This window comes from Hemitrygon akajei, chromosome 11, assembly GCF_048418815.1.
Source record: "Hemitrygon akajei chromosome 11, sHemAka1.3, whole genome shotgun sequence".
Taxonomy (NCBI): Eukaryota; Metazoa; Chordata; class Chondrichthyes; order Myliobatiformes; family Dasyatidae; genus Hemitrygon; species Hemitrygon akajei.
The window spans coordinates 169,172,689-169,193,595 of NC_133134.1; the positions used below are offsets into that span (position 1 = coordinate 169,172,689).

Below are 20,907 nucleotides of genomic sequence, written 5' to 3' on the forward strand. Positions count from 1 at the left end.
TCTGGCTCCGACACCACCACACTGGGAATCCTGATCACAGGACAATCCCAGGATAACGTCTGGCTCCGACACCACCACACTGGGAATCCTGATCAGTCCCGGGATAACGTCTGGCTCCGACACCACCACACTGGGAATCCTGATCAGTCCCGGGATAACGTCTGGCTCCGACACCACCACACTGGGAATCCTGATCACAGGACAATCCCGGGATAATGTCTGGCTCCGACACCACCACACTGGGAATCCTGATCAGTCCCGGGATAACTTCTGGCTCCGACACCACCACACTGGGAATCCTGATCAGTCCCGGGATAACGTCTGGCTCCGACACCACCACACTGGGAATCCTGATCACAGGACAATCCCGGGATAACGTCTGGCTCCGACACCACCACACTGTGAATCCTGATCACAGGACAATCCCGGGATAACGTCTGGCTCCGACACCACCACACTGGGAATCCTGATCAGTCCCGGGATAACGTCTGGCTCCGACACCACCACACTGGGAATCCTGATCAGTCCCGGGATAATGTCTGGCTCCGACACCACCACACTGGGAATCCTGATCACAGGACAATCCCAGGATAACGTCTGGCTCCGACACCACCACACTGGGAATCCTGATCAGTCCCGGGATAACGTCTGGCTCCGACACCACCACACTGTGAATCCTGATCACAGGACAATCCCGGGATAACGTCTGGCTCCGACACCACCACACTGGGAATCCTGATCAGTCCCGGGATAACGTCTGGCTCCGACACCACCACACTGGGAATCCTGATCAGTCCCGGGATAATGTCTGGCTCCGACACCACCACACTGGGAATCCTGATCACAGGACAATCCCGGGATAACGTCTGGCTCCGACACCACCACACTGGGAATCCTGATCAGTCCCGGGATAACGTCTGGCTCCGACACCACCACACTGGGAATCCTGATCACAGGACAGTCCCGGGATAACGTCTGGCTCTGACACCACCACACTGGGAATCCTGATCACAGGACAGTCCCAGGATAACGTCTGGCTCCGACACCACCACACTGGGAATCCTGATCACAGGACAGTCCCAGGATAACGTCTGGCTCCGACACCACCACACTGGGAATCCTGATCACAGGACAATCCCGGGATAACGTCTGGCTCCGACACCACCACACTGGGAATCCTGATCAGTCCCGGGATAACGTCTTGCTCTGTCACCACCACACTGGGAATCCCGATCAGTCCCGGGATAACGTCTGGCTCCGACACCACCACACTGGGAATCCTGATCAGTCCCGGGATAACGTCTGGCTCCGACACCACCACACTGGGAATCCTGATCAGTCCCGGGGTAACGTCTGGCTCCGAATCCACCACACTGGGAATCCTGATCACAGGACAGTCCCAGGATAACGGTCTGGCTCGGACACCACCACACTGGGAATCCTGATCAGTCCGGGATAACGTCTGGCTCGGACACCACCACACTGGGAATCCTGATCAGTCCCGGGATAACGTCCTGCTCCGACACCACATTGGGAGTTCTGCATGAAATATAAATTATTCCAGGCAGACGAGGCTCATTAGCTGTGGTTCTAGGAGAAGGGAAACTCTGATCTCAAACCTTCGCAGACCGGTGGTATATCCACTTTAAGGGGAAGGCTTCGGGAGTAAGCCCAGTGAGAAAAATCCGGAGCTGGGGTCGCTAAGGGAGTCTTACGTTGAGTTCAGCACTGGCACCTCCGGTGATGCAGCTGGTGCTGAACTCTACCGGTCTGTGCCGTTCCTTCGGGTTCATCAGTGCATGGAGAGGGGGAGCTTGCTCTCCATATCGCACTGGCCAGGCCGGCATATCTAGACAGCTTGGACGCAACATCCATTGTCAACCCTGACCAACAGAGGGCCTCAACTAAATTATGGCTGGTAGGCTCTTAAAGTTGAAAATTTGCGGCGAAGTCAACCAGGAACAGTTTTGTATCCGTCTGAAGGCTTTGGGAGTGTGGAAGACTCATCTCAGCAGCAGACTGAAACAGTTTCCTTTCCTGGAAGGATTCTGCTCGGTGAAGCTTTTCAGTGCTGAGCAGTGATGTGACTGGTGGATTGCCAAAGTCTAACTTTGCTGGGAGCGGGGACGAATTTATCTGTAACAGCGGAAAACCCCAGCTCCACCTGCATGAAAACCCTCCCCACCCTTAACCCCTGACCCCAGAGTGCCTAGTCCAAGGCGACTTTGGTCTTTGGAGCAGCTGACAGAAGAATGGACTGGCCTAGGGAGTGACAAAGGGTCTTGGCCTGAAACATCGACTGTACTCCTTCCTATAGATCCTGCCTGGCCTGCTGCGTTCCACCAGCTTTTTGTGTGTGTGGCCTGGGGAGATGCCTTTAATGTTTGCAGCCACATGGAGATGGCGCAGAGGGTTTTAACGCCCTACAAACCTCCCTGCCTATTCACTCCTTTTTTTCCCCTCCTGTCCCATCTTGTCTATGAAGTGTTTGTTTCTGACTTTGCTGGTATTCTGCTGGGTGTAGACTGTGTAATATCTCAGAGCTGGTGTTGAACTTTTGAATTTCTACTCCTATGGCGGGCTGCATCTCCAAGGTGTCGTTAGCGGAGACTGTGGGCTCGGGAGATCCAGCTCACAAAGAGGACCACCCGTTCAAATTACTGACTTTAAAGAACGCTGTGCCTACTTCAGCTGGTAGGAATGTCACTGTAAAAGCCATGGCGGAGACTGCTGGAGGCCATCAGGGTATTGTTGTGTCAGCGGTTTCGAACGGGAAGACTATTTTCTATTTGAAGTCGGCGAGTGATGTGTTTTTTTGGCCCCGAGTCGGGGGTTAAGGGTGGGGAGGGTTTTCATGCAGGTGGAGCGGTGATACCCCCCATGCGCTCCGTAGGTGAGGTGCGATCCAAAATGACCCCAGTACGGTACAGGGCAGCCCGAGGGGTAATGAACACCTTCTCGCATGTCAGCATATGCAGCTGGAGCAGGGTGGGGCAGCTTCAGGTTTATTTTGAAGAGCATTACTATACCATCCCGTGGGCTACGGACCGCCCGAGGTGCCATGCCTGTAAGGACCCCTCTGTCCCACCAGCTGTGGAAGTCGTGGTTGGGCACGGTGCGAATGACGCTGAGGGGTGAGTTCAAGAAAAAGCATCTGAAGGCTTTTCCCCTGGAGAAGGAGTGGGTAGTTGTTGAATCAAGGACGGAGGGTCCTGTGGCTCCTGAGATCCAGCAAGAGCCTGGGGAAGTCGAGGGAGGGGTAAGTGGTGCCGGAGACTGAGGACACCACTGAAATGGAGGTCAATGTGCCTCAGCGTATCTGCAGTCTGAAACGTCGGCGAGGAGGAAGGAAAGGCCGTATGCACGGAGTATGCCCCTCAGAGCTGGAGGGGATCCCTGTCGTGCAGGAGCTCTCTGCTGGGGAGGCATCTTCTGAGCGAATGTCTTCAGCACGAGGAGGGTCAAAGCCCTGTAAAGCCTGTGGCTGGAGGGTCACCGGTGGGATTAGTTTCCCAGGTCAAAGGCAAGTGCCCGCTGAGGAGCGTCTGGTCCACAGGGCATTCCTGGATCGCCATCCCGGGCAGCTCATCAGAGGGAGTGTGTCCCAGGAGGCGATGACTCTCCTGGTGCTGATTCCGGGGAGAGTGAAGAGGGTGTGGGGATGGGAGGCCCAGCAAATTCGTATCTGGCTGTGGGAGGGATTCTGGATCCAGTGGTGGTGGGGCGTCCCTCTGTCACTGGTCCTGGGGATGGAGTAGTGCCTGTGGTGAGATCTCCCGTTAGGACTGTGGTGAGATCTCCCGTTAGGACTGTGGTGGGGTCTCCCGTTAGGACTGTGGTGAGATCTCCAGTTAGGACTGTGGTGGGGTCTCCCGTTAGGACTGTGGTGGGGTCTCCCGTTAGGACTGTGGTGGGGTCTCCGTTAGGACTGTGGTGGGGTCTCCCGTTAGGACTGTGGTGGAGTCTCCGTTAGGACTGTGGTGGAGTCTCCGTTAGGACTGTGGTGAGATCTCCCGTTAGGACTGTGGTGGAGTCTCCGTTAGGACTGTGGTGGGGTCTCCCGTTAGGACTGTGGTGAGATCTCCCGTTAGGACTGTGGTGGAGTCTCCGTTAGGACTGTGGTGAGATCTCCCGTTAGGACTGTGGTGGGTCTCCCGTTAGGACTGTGGTGGGGTCTCCCGTTAGGACTGTGGTGGGGTCTCCCGTTAGGACTGTGGTGGAGTCTCCGTTAGGACTGTGGTGGAGTCTCCGTTAGGACTGTGGTGGGTCTCCCGTTAGGACTGTGGTGAGATCTCCCATTAGGACTGTGGTGGGGTCTCCCGTTAGGACTGTGGTGGGTCTCCCGTTAGGACTGTGGTGGGGTCTCTGTTAAGACTGTGGTGGGGTCTCCCGTTAGGACTGTGGTGGGGTCTCCGTTAGGACTGTGGTGAGGAGTGAGTGGTCACGTCAGGTGCAGACGATGGCTGATTAGAGGGAGACGAGAGTGTTGGATGTGTTGAGAGGGGAGAGGAGCACTCTTGAAGCCAAGTTGGCCGCCTTTCGTGATCCCAGCGGTGAGTCCCAGGCCGTTTCCGTGGAGGAGATCCGGCAGTTCATGAAGGACTACCGGAGGAAACCGTTCATGGGGTCTGCAAAGGGGTCGCTCAGTCTATCTGCACATTCCTCCAGGGCCGAAGTGACCTGTCAGGTGAAGTGCCGGTTTAAGAGACTCCTGGAGTCCCTGGAGAAGGGTTGTAGGTGAAGATGGGAGAAGACTGAAAGGGGAGCTCTGTTCCTTCTGCTAGGGGCTCTGGGGAGGGTCTCAGTAAGATGCACTGTCAAGTTCAGTGTGGCAACCCTTCATGTCAATGGCGGTAGTGGGGCCCTGTCCTCTGGGGCGGCAGACCTGCGGTGATGATCTTGCTGGGACCCCTCACTGTTCCGGGAGGTGGCTCCTGGAATGGCGAGGTGGTGGGGGTCCACGTGGGTGGCCACCTTTCTGTCCACGTTTTCCCAGCCTGACATATTGCAGGTTCAGGAACTCGTGCCAGGCTGGCTGTTTCACGTCGCTGTGCATCGGTACGGTGCGCCAATGCATTTTGTAAATGTGTACGCTCTTGAGCCTGGCCTGATGTAGGCGTGCCTGTTCTGAGAGTGGTCACGTTGCTGGGGTCCATAGATCATTGCGAGTGCCTTACCCTGGGGTTGGGGGGGGGGGTGATTTTAATTGTCTCGAGGAGAGGGATCGCATTGGTCCCTAGAGTAGTCGAGCATTGATCAGTAGGAGAGTTGAGGTAGTTGGTCGTATCCTCTGCCTTGGTTGATGTCCAGCGGAGCCTTCACCCTGCATCACATCCTGTTACACGCCCTGCACTCTTGTTCCGAGGCTTCTGTTGTGACCTGACCAGGGGTTTCAGATTCTGCCCTGCACTGACCGCTCTCCTGTCTTTTTCTTGGCAGCTTAAACTACAGCGGTGTCTGCCTGGCATCTGACGGACAATTCCGAGACTTCCTGGATGGAATGGGCCCGGCCCAGTTTGTGGGGCGTCAGACCTTGGCCACCCCATCGATGGGTAAGGCAAATGTGTCCCCTCTTCACCTATGCTCTGCAATACAGGTCCGTATTTCCTTGAAAGATGTGGTAGTAAGTAGGATTAGGTGTTTGGCTTTGAGAGAAGATGATTGCCTCTCTGACTGGAGGCCTGTGACTAGTGCAGTGCCACAGCGGTGTGCTGGGTCTGTTGTTATTTGTCACTGATATCCACGATCGGGATGATAATGTGATTAACTGGATCAGCAAATTTGCAGGCAACACCGAGACTGGGGGTGTAGTGGACAGCGAAGAAGACTCTCTAAGCTTGCAGCGGGATCTCGACCAGCTGGAAAAATGGCAGATGGAATTTAATGCCTACAAGGGAGGATATTAACCTGATAGAAAGAGTGCAGAGAAAATTTACAAGGAAGTTGCCGGAACTTGAGGACCTGAGTTACAGGGAAAGATTGAGTAGGTAGAACTTCATTCCCTAGAACATAGAAGATTGAGAGGAGATTTGATAGAGGTGTATAAAATTCTGAGGGTATGGATAGGGTAAACGCAAGCAGGCTTTTCCGCTGAGGTTGGGTGCGACCACAACCAAAGGTTAGGGGTGAAGGGTGAAATGTTTAAGGGGAACATGGGGGAACTTCTTCACTCAGTGGTGAGAATGTGGAACGAGCTAGCTGCCATCAGAAGTGGTGGATGTGGGTTTGACTTCAATATTTAAGAGAAATTTGGATAAGAACACGGATGGGAGGGGTATGGGGTCTATGGTCCGGGTGTGGGTCGATGGGACCAGGGAGAAGTTTGGATGTACATGGATGGGAGGGGTATGGGGTCTATGGTCCGGGTGTGGGTCGATGGGACCAGGGAGAAGTTTGGATAGGTACATGGATGGGAGGGGTATGGGGTCTATGGTCCGGGTGTGGGTCGATGAGACCAGGATGAAGTTTGGATGTACATGGATGGGAGGGGTATGGGGTCTAAGGTCTGGGTGTGAGTCGATGGGACCAGGGAGAAGGTTGGTTAGGTACACGGATGGGAGGGTTATGGGGTCTATGGTCCGGGTGTGGGTTGATGGGACCAGGGAGAAGTTTGGATAGGTACATGGATGGGAGGGGTATGGGGTCTATGGTCCGGGTGTGGGTCGATGGGACCAGGGAGAAGTTTGGATAGGTACATGGATGGGAGGGGTATGGGGTCTATGGTCCGGGTGTGGGTCGATGGGACCAGGGAGAAGTTTGGATAGGTACATGGATGGGAGGGGTATGGGGTCTATGGTCCAGGTGTGGGTCGATGGGACCAGGGAGAAGTTTGGATGTACATGGATGTGAGGGGTATGGGGTCTATGGTCCAGGTGTGGGTCGATGGGACCAGGGTGAAGTTTGGATTAACATGGATGGGAGGGGTATGGGGTCTATGGTCCAGGTGTGGGTCAATGGGACCAGGGAGAAGATTGGATAGGTACATGGATGGGAGGGGTATGGGGTCTATGGTCCGGGTGTGGATCGATGGGACCAGGGAGAAGTTTGGATGTAGATGGATGGGAGGGGTATGGGGTCTATGGTCTGGGTGTGGGTCGATGGGACCAGGGAGAAGTTTGGATGTACATGGATGGGAGGGGTATGGGGTCTATGGTCCGGGTGTGTGTCGATGAGACCAGGGAGAAGTTTGGATAGGTACATGGATGGGAGGGGTATGGGGACTATGGTCCGGGGGTGGGTTGATGGGACCAGGGAGAAGTTTGGATGTACATGGATGGGAGGGGTATGGGGTCTATGGTCCGGGTGTGGGTCGATGGGACCAGTGAGAAGTTTGGATGTACATGGATTGGAGGGTTATGGGGTCTGTGGTCCGGGTGTGGGTCGATGGGACCAGTGAGAAGTTTGGATGTACATGGATTGGAGGGTTATGGGGTCTATGGTCCGGGTGTGGGTCGATGGGACCAGGGAGATGTTTGGATGTAGATGGATGGGAGGGGTATGGGGTCTATGGTCCGGGTGTGGGTCGATGGGACCAGGGAGAAGTTTGGATAGGTACATGGATGGGAGGGGTATGGGGTCTATGGTCCGGGTGTGGGTCGATGGGACCAGGGAGAAGATTGGATAGGTACATGGATGGGAGGGGTATGGGGTCTATGGTCTGGGTGTGGGTCGATGGGACCAGGGAGAAGTTTGGATGTACATGGATGGGAGGGGTATGGGGTCTATGGTCCGGGTGTGTGTCGATGGGACCAGGGAGAAGTTTGGATAGGTACATGGATGGGAGGGGTATGGGGTCTATGGTCCGGGGGTGGGTTGATGGGACCAGGGAGAAGTTTGGATGTACATGGATTGGAGGGTTATGGGGTCTGTGGTCCGGGTGTGGGTCGATGGGACCAGTGAGAAGTTTGGATGTACATGGATTGGAGGGTTATGGGGTCTATGGTCCGGGTGTGGGTCGATGGGACCAGTGAGAAGTTTGGATGTACATGGATTGGAGGGTTATGGGGTCTGTGGTCCGGGTGTGGGTCGATGGGACCAGTGAGAAGTTTGGATGTACATGGATTGGAGGGTTATGGGGTCTATGGTCCGGGTGTGGGTCGATGGGACCAGGGAGAAGATTGGATAGGTACATGGATGGGATGGTTATGGGGTCTATGGTCTGGGTGTGGGTTGATGGGACCAGGGAGAAGTTTGGATGTACATGGATGGGCGGGGTATGGGGTCTATGGTCCGGGTGTGAGTCGATGGGACCAGGGAGAAGTTTAGATATGTACATGGATGGGAGGGGTATGGGGTCTATGGTCCGGGTGTGTGTCGATGGTACCAGGGAGAAGTTTGGATAGGTACATGGATGGGAGGGGTATGGGGTCTATGGTCCGGGTGTGGGTCGATGGGACCAGGGAGAAGTTTGGATAGGTACATGGATGGGAGGGGTATGGGGTCTATGGTCCGGGGGTGGGTAGATGGGACCAGGGAGAAGTTTGGATGTACATGGATTGGAGGGTTATGGGGTCTGTGGACCGGGTGTGGGTCGATGGGACCAGTGAGAAGTTTGGATGTACATGGATTGGAGGGTTATGGGGTCTGTGGTCCGGGTGTGGGTCGATGGGACCAGGGAGAAGTTTGGATAGGTACATGGATGGGAGGGGTATGGGGTCTATGGTCCGGGGGTGGGTAGATGGGACCAGGGAGAAGTTTGGATGTACATGGATTGGAGGGTTATGGGGTCTGTGGACCGGGTGTGGGTCGATGGGACCAGTGAGAAGTTTGGATGTACATGGATTGGAGGGTTATGGGGTCTGTGGTCCGGGTGTGGGTCGATGGGACTATGGAGAAGTTTGGATGTACATGGATGGGGGGGTATGGGGTCTATGGTCTGGGTGTGGGTCGATGGGACCAGTGAGAAGTTTGGATGTACATGGATTGGAGGGGTATGGGGTCTATGGTCCGGGTGTGGGTCGATGGGACCAGGGAGAAGTTTGGATGTACATGGATGGTGGGGTATGGGGTCTATGGTCCGGGTGTGGGTTGATGGGACCAGGGAGAAGTTTGGATAGGTACATGGATGGGAGGGGTATGGGGTCTATGGTCTGGGTGTGGGTTGATGGGATCAGGGAGAAGTTTTGACGTACATGGATGGGAGGGGTATGGGGTCTATGGTCCGGGTGTGGGTCGATGGGACCAGGGAGAAGTTTGGATTGGTACATGGATGGGAGGGGTATGGGGTCTATGGTCTGGGTGTGGGTCGATGGGACCAGGGAGAAGTTTGGATAGGTACATGGATGGGAGGGGAATGCGGTCTATGGTCCGGGTGTGGGTAGATGGGACCAGGGAGAAGTTTGGATAGGTACATGGATGGGAGGGGTATGGGGTCTATGGTCCGGGTGTGGGTCAATGGACCGGGGAGAAGTTTGGATAGGTACATGGATGGGAGGGGTATGGGGTCTATGGTCCGGGTGTGGGTCGATGGGACCAGGGAGAAGTTTGGATAGGTACATGGATGGGAGGGGTTTGGGGTCTATGGTCCCAGTGTGGGTCGATGGGACCAGGGAGAAGTTTGGATAGGTACATTGATGGGAGGGTCTATGGTCTGGGTGTGGGTCGATGGGATCAGGGAGAAGTTTGGATGTACATGAATGGGAGGGGTATGGGGTCTATGGTCTGGGTGTGGGTCGATGGGACCAGGGGGAAGTTTGGATAGGTACATGGATGGTAGGGGTATGGGGTCTATGGTCTGGGTGTGGGTCGATGGGACCAGGGAGAAGTTTGGATAGGTACATGGATGGGAGGGGAATGGGGTCTATGGTCCGGGTGTGGGTCGATGGGACCAGGGAGAAGTTTGGATAGGTACATGGATGGGAGGGTCTATGGTCTGGGTGTGGGTCGATGGGACCAGGGAGAAGTTTGGATAGGTACATGGATGGGAGGGGAATGGGGTCTATGGTCCGGGTGTGGGTCGATGGGACCAGGGAGAAGTTTGGATAGGTACATGGATGGGAGGGGTATGGGGTCTATGGTCTGGGTGTGGGTCGATGGGACCAGGGAGAAGTTTGGATAGGTACATGGATGGGAGGGGTATGGGGTCTATGGTCCGGGTGTGGGTCGATGGGACCATGGAGAAGTTTGGATGTACACAGATGGGAGGGGTATGGGGTCTATGGTCTGGGTGTGGGTCGATGGGACCAGGGAGAAGTTTGGATAGGTACGTGGATGGGAGGGGTATGGGGTCTATGGTCTGGGTGTGGGTCGATGGGACCAGGGAGAAGTTTGGATAGGTACATGGATGGGAGGGATATGGGGTCTATGGTCTGGGTGTGGGTTGATGGGATCAGGAAGAAGTTTGGATAGGTACATGGATGGGAGGGGTATGGGGTCTATGGTCCGGGTGTGGGTCGATGGGACCAGGGAGAAGTTTGGATGTACATGGATGGGGGGGTATGGGGTCTATGGTCCGGGTGTGGGTTGATGGGACCAGGGAGAAGTTTGGATAGGTACATGGATGGGAGGGGTATGGGGTCTATGGTCCGGGTTTGGGTCGATGGGACCAGGGAGAAGTTTGGATGTACATGGATGGGAGGGGTATGGGGTCTATGGTCTGGGTGTGGGTCGATGGGACCAGGGAGAAGTTTGGATAGGTACATGGATGGGAGGGGTATGGGGTCTATGGTCTGGGTGTGGGTCGATGGGTCCAGGGAGAAGTTTGGATAGGTACATGGATGGGAGGGGAATGGGGTCTATGGTCCGGGTGTGGGTCGATGGGACCAGGGAGAAGTTTGGATAGGTACATGGATGGGAGGGGTATGGGGTCTATGGTCTGGGTGTGGGTCGATGGGACCAGGGAGAAGTTTGGATAGGTACATGGATGGGAGGGGTATGGGGTCTATGGTCCGGGTGTGGGTCGATGGGACCATGGAGAAGTTTGGATGTACACAGATGGGAGGGGTATGGGGTCTATGGTCTGGGTGTGGGTTGATGGGACCAGGGAGAAGTTTGGATGTACATGGATGTGAGGGGTATGGGGTCTATGGTCCGGGTGTGGATCGATGGGACTAGGGAGAAGTTTGGATAGGTACATGGATGGGAGGGGTATGGGGTCTATGGTCTGGGTGTGGGTCGATGGGACCAGGGTGAAGTTTGGATAGGTACATGGATGGGAGGGGTATGGATTCTATGGTCCGGGTGTGGGTCGATGAGACCAGGGAGAAGTTTGGATAGGTACATGGATGGGAGGGGTATGGGGTCTATGGTCCGGGTGTGGGTCGATGGGACCAGGGAGAAGTTTGGATATACATGGATAGGAGGGGTATGGGGTCTATGGTCCGGGTGTGGGTCAATGGGACCGGGGAGAAGTTTGGATAGGTACATGGATGGGAGGGGTATGGGGTCTATGGTCCGGGTGTGGGTCGATGGGACCAGGGAGAAGTTTGGATAGGTACGTGGATGGGAGGGGTATGGGGTCTATGGTCTGGGTGTGGGTCGATGGGACCAGGGAGAAGTTTGGATAGGTGCGTGGATGGGAGGGGTATGGGGTCTATGGTCTGGGTGTGGGTCGATGGGACCAGGGAGAAGTTTGGATGTACATGGATGGGAGGGGTATGGGGTCTATGGTCCGGGTGTGGGTCGATGGGACCAGGGAGAAGTTTGGATGTACATGGATGGGAGGGATATGGGGTCTATGGTCAGGGTGTGGGTTGATGGGACCAGGGAGAAGTTTGGATAGGTACATGGATGGGAGGGGTATGGGATCTATGGTCTGGGTGTGGGTTGATGGGATCAGGAAGAAGTTTGGATAGGTACATGGATGGGAGGGGTATGGGGTCTATGGTCTGGGTGTGGGTCGATGGGACCAGGGAGAAGTTTGGATGTACATGGATGGGGGGGTATGGGGTCTATGGTCCGGGTGTGGGTTGATGGGACCAGGGAGAAGTTTGGATAGGTACATGGATGGGAGGGGTATGGGGTCTATGGTCCGGGTGTGGGTCGATGGGACCAGGGAGAAGTTTGGATGTACATGGATGGGAGGGGTATGGGGTCTATGGTCTGGGTGTGGGTCGATGGGACCAGGGAGAAGTTTGGATAGGTACATGGATGGGAGGGGTATGGGGTCTATGGTCTGGGTGTGGGTCGATGGGACCAGGGAGAAGTTTGGATGTACATGGATGGGAGGGGTATGGGGTCTATGGTCTGGGTGTGGGTCGATGGGACCAGGGAGAAGTTTGGATGTACATGGATGGGAGGGGTATGGGGTCTATGGTCCGGGTGTGGGTCGATGGGACCAGGGAGAAGTTTGGATGTACATGGATGGGAGGGGTATGAGGTCTATGGTCTGGGTGTGGGTCGATGGGACCAGGGAGAAGTTTGGATGTACATGGATGGGAGGGGTATGGGGTCTATGGTCCGGGGGTGGGTTGATGGGACCAGGGAGAAGTTTGGATGTACATGGATTGGAGGGTTATGGGGTCTGTGGTCCTGGTGTGGGTCGATGGGACCAGTGAGAAGTTTGGATGTACATGGATTGGAGGGTTATGGGGTCTGTGGTCCGGGTGTGGGTCGATGGGACCAGGGAGAAGTTTGGATAGGTACATAGATGGGAGGGGTATGGGGTCTGTGGTCGGGGTGTGGGTCGATGGGACCAGGGAGAAGTTTGGATAGGTACATGGATGGGAGGGGAATGGGGTCTATGGTCCGGGTGTGGGTCGATGGGACCAGGGAGAAGTTTGGATGTACATGGATGGGAGGGGTAAGGGGTCTGTGGTCCGTGTGTGGGTCGATGGGACCAGGGAGAAGTTTGGATGTACATGGATTGGAGGGTTATGGGGTCTATGGTCCGGGTGTGGGTCAATGGGAGTGGGCAAAGTACCTGTTCAGTACGAACTGGATGGGCCTGTTACTGGGCTGTAGTACTCTGTGACTCTGTGGAGAGGTCTATCAATCCTGGCATGGGCCCTTGGAGAAAGGGGAGTGGAGGCTGTTGTTGGTGGGCAGACCCTGGTGTTTGGGAGGGAGTTGGAGATGACGATTTGGAGTGGACAATGAAGCCAGAGTGACCACCAGGGACCCCAGCCTGAGTGTGTCTATTGGGAGTACACCACCTCCCCAGTCTGCATGGAGGGCTGTACATGACATTTAACCCTGTCGACCCCCTCTTCTGCTTCCCATTCACAGCCACTTTCCCTGAGTCACTCATTCATCATCTGCGGCAAGGCAATCATCAGGACCAGTGGGGGTTTACACCAAATTCCGATCTCTACAGTGAGAGGCACGTGTAGGACGTGTTGATGGAGTGTTGTGTTTCCCCTTCGCCCTCCTCCCCCTCTACCCCATCATATACTCACCCTCACATTAGTCTCTTACCCTCTAGGCAAGTGTCCTGCCCCAATTACGTGGCACAGTGTCCCAGAGAAACCAAGGGAATCCCAGCTAATTAGTCCATTATTCTGTGTCCCAGGTAAGCATCTGCTCCAATTAACTGGAATCCACTGTACTGGAACCAACAAGGACCTGGGCTCGATGCTCAGCAAATGTAGAGAACAGAACGAGTTCGCATCCATATTGATCCTAGTTCAGTAACCGGCCAAGTCATTTGCATAAAGAAAATCTGGGTCAGCGAGAGAGATACAGACTGACAGAGGGAAGGCATAGGGAGGAGAAGGAAAAAACAGACACACTGATGGGAGACAGGGAGGCGGGGAAGTAAACGGACTGGTTGGAGACAGACAGGGAGATGGGGAATAAACAGACTGATGGGAGAGAGACAGACAGACAGGGAGATGGGGAAGTAGACAGACCGGTGGAGCGGGAGAGTTTCTACATTATTAAATAAGCTTTCGGAATATATGTTGTTGATGTTTACTGTGGAGATTGCAAAGTGGTGAATTTTGGTTGGAATTATGAGTACAGGTGATAGAGAATACAGGATTTGTTCCAAAACGGGTGCAGGAAGAGACCAACAGCAGGCAATCGAACCTGCCCGTCAGGCTGAGGAACTGGTTTGTATGTGAACTTGCCTCAGGGCTTTGTCAACAGGGTCACTGAGCATAAAAACAGAGGTCGCGATGAGCCTTTAAAACATTATTCTGGCCTTGTGATCAGTTTGGGTCCCTACATTGTAGGAAGGGTGTGAGAGTCTTAAACAGGGTCCTGATAGATTTACGGGAATATGCGATGAGGGTTACTGTTGCAGGGAAATTTGAGGAAAACTGTTCTTTTGGAAGATTTGCTAGAAATACACGGAAAGATGAGTGATCTGGGCAGTGGGTCAAAGTTCAAAGTAAATTGATTGTCAAAGTATCACCATATATCTAGGCCTCATATGGAGCCAGTGATCATTAATGGAGAATGTGTGGAGCAGGTTAAGACCTACAAGTATCTGGGAGTGCAGTTAGACGAGAAGCTAGACTGGACTGCCAACACAGATGCCTTGTGCAGGAAGGCACAGAGTCGACTGTACTTCCTTAGAAGGTTGGCGTCATTCAATGTTTGTAGTGAGATGCGGAAGATGTTCTATAGGTCAGTTGTGGAGAGCGCCCTCTTTTTTGTGGTGGCGTGTTGGGGAGGAAGCATTAAGAAGAGGGATGCCTCACGTCTTAATAAGCTGGTAAGGAAGGTGGGCTCTGTCGTGGGCAAAGTACTGGAGAGCATAACATCGGTAGCAGAGCGAAGGGCGCTGAGTAGGCTACGGTCAATTATAGATAACTCTGAACATCCTCTACATAGCACCATCCAGAGACAGAGAAGCAGTTTCAGCGACAGGTTGCTATCGATGCAATGCTCCTCAGACAGGATGAAGATATCAATACTCCCCAATGCCATTCGGCTTTACAATTCAACCGCCAGGAGTAAGATATGTTAAAGTGCCGGGGTTAGGACTCAATGTATTTAAGTAAACTACTTAAGAACTTTTTAAAAGCTATTTATTAATGCTTTTTGAGAGGGTGATTTTAGATGCATATTTATATTGAGTTACGGTAAGTATTGTATGTAATTAGTTTTGCTACAATAAGTGTATGGGACATTGGAAAAAATGTTGAATTTCCCCATGGGGATGAATAAAGTATCTATCTATCTATCTAAGTGAGTCTGTAGGGTGTGGAATCAGCTCAGAGTTGAGGTGAGTGAAATTAGCCTGGTCCGTTCAGTAGCCTGATGGTTGTTCAAAAGTTCAAACTACATTTATCGAAGTAAGTACAGTACCCTTTAAACAGCCTTGAGATTTGACTCCTTACAGGCAGCCACGAAACAAAGAAACCCGAGAGAACCCATTTCAAAAAGAAAACCTTCAAGCACTTAATGTGCAGAAAAAAAAACAGATCATGCTAACAATAAAATTAAGCTAATAACATTCAGAACTGAAGTTCAGAAAGTGAGTCCACAGCCACGAAGCCTGTCACAGCCGATCCGGAACCCTGTCGGTCGCAGGCCACAGCCTCGGTTCAGCACGGAGATGAGTAAACCTTGTGGGTCAGTGAGCTGAACTGGTCTGTCCCAGAAACGCTGCCGGCCCTGGCCCAGCTGCTTCGATACACGCTCAGGCCCAGGCCCACCACCTCGATTCTGCCTCGCCCCCATTTACCCTGTTTCTACCACATCAAATTACACCTCAGTCTGCTCCAGCATTGCCTCATTCCCCACTCTTGGGTCCAGGCTTCAGCCCGTATACACAAGATCACAAGACCAAGGAGCAGAAATAGGCCATTCGGCCCATCGAGTCTGTCCGCCACAGCCGCCCTGTGCTGTCCAGGCTTCAGTTCACACTACAAAAATGCAGGTCATCAAGGGAGATTACTGGCTATTGATGGCAGTGGTTGTGTCCGAGAAAAATAACTGTTCCTGAATCGGGGCATGGGCTCCTGTACCCCCTTCCTGGTGGTGGGAGTGAGAATGGTGGGACCTCGGGCTCCTGTACCCCCTTCCTGGTGGTAGGAGTGAGAATGGTGGGACCTCGGGCTCCTGTACCCCCTTCCTGATGGTAGGAGTGAGAATGGTGGGACCTCGGGCTCCTGTACCCCCTTCCTGATGGTAGGAGTGAGAATGGTGGGACCTCGGGCTCCTGTACCCCCTTCCTGGTGGTAGGAGTGAGAATGGTGGGACCTCGGGCTCCTGTACCCCCTTCCTGGTGGTGGGAGTGAGAATGGTGGGACCTCGGGCTCCTGTACCCCCTTCCTGGTGGTAGGAGTGAGAATGGTGGGACCTCGGGCTCCTGTACCCCCTTCCTGGTGGTGGGAGTGAGAATGGTGGGACCTCGGACTCCTGTACCCACTTCCTGGTGGTGGGAGTGAGAATGGTGGGACCTCGGGCTCCTGTACCCCCTTCCTGGTGGTGGGAGTGAGAATGGTGGGACCTCGGGCTCCTGTACCCCCTTCCTGGTGGTGGGAGTGAGAATGGTGGGACCTCGGGCTCCTGTAACCCCTTCCTGGTGGTGGGAGTGAGAATGGTGGGACCTCGGGCTCCTGTACCCCCTTCCTGATGGTAGGAGTGAGAATGGTGGGACCTCGGGCTCCTGTACCCCCTTCCTGGTGGTAGGAGTGAGAATGGTGGGACCTCGGGCTCCTGTACCCCCTTCCTGGTGGTAGGAGTGAGAATGGTGGGACCTCGGGCTCCTGTACCCACTTCCTGGTGGTGGGAGTGAGAATGGTGGGACCTCGGGCTCCTGTACCCCCTTCCTGGTGGTGGGAGTGAGAATGGTGGGACCTCGGGCTCCTGTACCCCCTTCTTGGTGGTAGGAGTGAGAATGGTGGGACCTCGGGCTCCTGTACCCCCTTCCTGGTGGTGGGAGAGAGAATGGTGGGACCTCGGGCTCCTGTACCCCCTTCCTGGTGGTAGGAGTGAGAATGGTGGGACCTCAGGCTCCTGTACCCCCTTCCTGGTGGTAGGAGTGAGAATGGTGGGACCTCGGGCTCCTGTACCCACTTCCTGGTGGTGGGAGTGAGAATGGTGGGACCTCGGGCTCCTGTAACCCCTTCCTGGTGGTGGGAGTGAGAATGGTGGGACCTCGGGCTCCTGTACCCCCTTCCTGGTGGTGGGAGCCTGGCCTGCCTAGTGGGACTCCTTGGTGATGGACGCTGCCTTCTTGTGGCAGTGGCTGGGAGTGCTTTGCCTGTGGTTGACTGGGCCGTATTGTGTAGTGGCATTCGAGGACTGGAGTGGCAGAAAGTTAAGAGTGACGTACATTGTGGCCTTCGAGAGGGATTGCATCACGATGTACAAAGGGAAGTTGACAGGACTGTGGAGGTGAAGTCTTTGGGTGTATTTAGAGTGAAGGTTGATAACTTGGTTAGAAAGGGCATCAAAGGTTACAGGGAGAATGGAGATGAGATGTTAAATAAATCACAGTGCTGGAGCAAACTTGATAGGTCCAATGGCCCAATTCTGCCTCGTAAATACCCCTATCATATTTGCCTCCTCTCCACTTCCAAACAAATCTCCTTTGAATATAACCCCTCTCACTTTAAATGCATGCCCTCTAGTGGGGGGGGGGGGTGTGTGTGTGGGGAAACGGGGGAGGAGGTGAAGAATCAGGGATAAAGGATTGTATAAACCATGGAACAGAAATCTCGAGGGGAAGCCTGGCCCCATATTACTGCTGGATGATCAGTACTGCCCAGGAATGGCTTTTCCAGATTCAGATTCATTAATTCAGATTGCATTGAACTGCTGCAGCTAAATTAACAAATTTCACGTCACATGCCAGTGATAATAAACCTGATTCTGCTGCTGAATATATCACGTGTACATCAAAACACAGTGAAACAAGGCAGGAACCGGGTATTGATAGGAATTGATCAGCCATGATCTCAAAATGGCGGTGCAGGCTCGAAGGGCCGAATGGTCTACTTCTGCACCTATTGTCTATTGAAATGTGCCGTTTACGTTAACAACACACACAAACTGAGGATGCTCACAAATACAGATACTGGTCTGTACTTACCTGCACTTGTAGACCTGTCTGCCCCCATTATGTTTAGATTTTTGTTAGACCTTCTGTTCTGAAGCAACTCCACCAAGAGTCCTGGAGCCAGCACAGACTTGGGGCATCACTGTAAATCTTCTGCCTCTCCTTTCTAGCCTGACCCTGACGAAGGGTCTTGGCCGGAAATGTCCAGTGTTTTACTTCTTCCGTTAGTCTGGTGCCTCAAGGCGACTCGACGAGCAGCGGTACTCCCAATGGATACGATTAAATATTCTCGTTTCAGCCTGGTACAACTAAAAAGCACAACTGCTTCCGAGGTCCGGATAGTCAACAAAGATGTCTTAATGCGATTAACCAAACTATCGCTGCTTGGAACGGACGGAAACAATGCCGATTGTGGACGGACTCCTCGCCGGATTCCACGTGGGAAGCGTGGCTGCAGGTCAGGGATACAAGTGCGTTTAAGGAAACGGGTTTTAAACTCCCAATACTGACTGTCCTGCTGGTAAATGTGCGGTCTCTGGTGAATAAAATCAATGACCTCAGAGCCAGGTTGCTGAATCAGAGGGACATTAGGACCACGTGTGTCCTTCGTTTCACGGAATCCTGGTTAACCCCTTCTGTACTGGATGCAGCGATCCAGATCAGCGGGTTTACTTTACACCGTCAGGATAGACCTATAGAATCTGTCAAAAGCAGAGGTGGAGGAGTGTGCCTCATGATCAACTCTTCTTGGTGCACAAATATCTCAGTGCTGTCCCAATTCTGCTCACCAGACCTGGAATATCTAGCAGTTAAGTGCCATACTTTTTACCTACCATGGGATTCTGGTAGGAGCTTACATTCCACCTCAGGCCAATGTTAAGCAGGCTTTAGATGATCTGAGCAATGGGATGAACATGCACGAAACAGCGCACCCTAATGCCTTCACCATCATTTTGGGAGATTTTAACCAGGTCAGTCTGAAAGAATCGCTATGCAATTACCATCAACAAATCACTTGCAATACCGGAGGAAACAACACACTGGTCCATTGCTACACCACCATCAAGAATGCCTACCGTGCTATTCCACACCCTCACTCCGGCTGTCTGTACCTCTTCTACCTGAGTACAGGCAGAGACTGAAGACTGCAGCACCAGCAGTGAGGACCAAGAAGGTCTGGACAAGGGAAGCACAGAAGCACCTACAGGACTGCTTTGAATCAGTGAACTGGACTGTATTCAGGGATTCATCTTCGAATCTGGATGAGTATGCTGCCGTTGTTACTGACTTCATTAAAACCTGTGTGGATGAGTGTGTGCCTACAAAGACTTACTGTACATTCCCAAACCAAAAGCCATGGGTGAACCAGGAGGTACATCGTCTGCTGAAGGCTAGATCTGTGGCATTTAAGTCTGGCAACCCAGGTCTGTACTAGAAAACAGGTCCAATTTGCAGAGGACTATCTCAAGGGCGAAGAGATAATTTCAAATGAGGTTGGAGGTGACATCGGATGTACGGTAACTCTGGCAGGGTCTGCAAGACATTACTTCCTACAAAGCGAAACCCAATAGCAAGAATGACAGCGATGCTTCACCACCAGATGAACTCAACGCTTTGCCTGATTTGAAAGGGGGCTTTCAAATATAACTTTGAAATATAACTAGAGCTGTGAAGACCCCTGCTGCACCTGATGACCCTGTGATCTCCGTCTCAGAGGTCGATGTTATGTTGTCTTTAAAGAGAGTGAACCCTCGCAAGGTGGAAGGTCCTGTTGGGGTACCGGGTAAGGCTCTGAAATCCTGTGCCAACCAACTGGCGGGAGTATTCAAGGACATAAGTGGACTTCTGGAAGGGTAAGATGAAGGAACACATATCAATCCTAATAGTGGGATCAGAAGTGGAGAGAGTGAGCAGTTTCAAGTTCCTGGGTGTCAGGATCTCTGAGGACCTAACCTGGTCCCAACATATCGATGTAGTTATAAAGAAGGCAAGACAGCGGCTATACTTCATTAGGAGTCTGAAGAGATTTGGCATGTCAACAAATACACTCGTACACTCAAATACTTATATAGTTGTACCGTGGAGAGTATTCTGACAGGCTTTATCACTGTCTGGTATGGTGGGGGGGGGGGGGGTGCTATTGCACAGGACTGAAAGAAGTTGCAGAGGGTTGTAAATCTAGTCAGCTCCATCTTGGGTACTAGCGTACCCAGGACATCTTTAGGGAGCGGTGTCTCAGAAAGGCAGAGTCCATTATTAAGGAGCCCCAGCACCCAGGTCATGCCCCCTTCTCACTGTTACCATCAGGTAGGAGGTACAGAAGCCTGAGGCACACACTCAATGATTCAGGAACAGCTTCTTCCTCTCTGCCATCCGATTCCTAAATGGACATTGAACTGGTGAACACTACCTCACTTAAGAAAATATATTTCTATTTTTGCACGATTTTTAATCTATTCAATATATGTAAACTAATTGATTTAGTTATTTATTATTATTATTATGTTCTCTTTGTTCTAGACTATGCATTGCGTTGAACTGCTGCTGCTAAGTTAACAAATTTCACGACCATAAATCTGATTCTGAGTTCCTCCCTGATCTAGCTGCAGTGCCGTTGTCCACCACATGGTGGCAGTGCAGGACCATGTGTTGCACCTCCATCAGCGCTGATGGCTGATGTTAAATGACATGGAGGTTTTTTAGAAAGCAGCCCCAGACAGTGTTTGAACATTAAAACAATACAGTGCAGGAACTGGCCTATCAGCCCACGTATCTGTGCTAACCATGATGCAAATCTGACTCATCCCATCTGAACCCATGAAGACTACATTATTTTGCTGTCTTTTTGCACTACTTATCTATTTTTAATATATTTCTTATTGTAACACAGTAATTTTCATGTATTACATTGTGTGTGTATCTACACAGTGGATTCTGGTTAATTGGCCCATTGGTTTATCGGGGCTGCTGCTCGGTTGGGACAGGGGACCATTGCCGAACAGTTTCTAACGAGC

The 20,907-nt window shown here is 52.9% G+C and overlaps 1 protein-coding gene across 1 annotated transcript in view; it reads left to right on the forward strand.

Moving 5' to 3' along the window:
- The window catches only part of rims4 (regulating synaptic membrane exocytosis 4), a 320,346-nt gene that overhangs the window by 156,591 nt on the left and 142,848 nt on the right, over window positions 1–20,907 (forward strand). Inside the window, exon 3 of the mRNA XM_073062233.1 lies at window positions 5,440–5,552. Within this exon, the coding sequence (XP_072918334.1) occupies window positions 5,440–5,552 (113 nt within the window). The remainder of the gene's footprint in view (window positions 1–5,439; window positions 5,553–20,907) is intronic.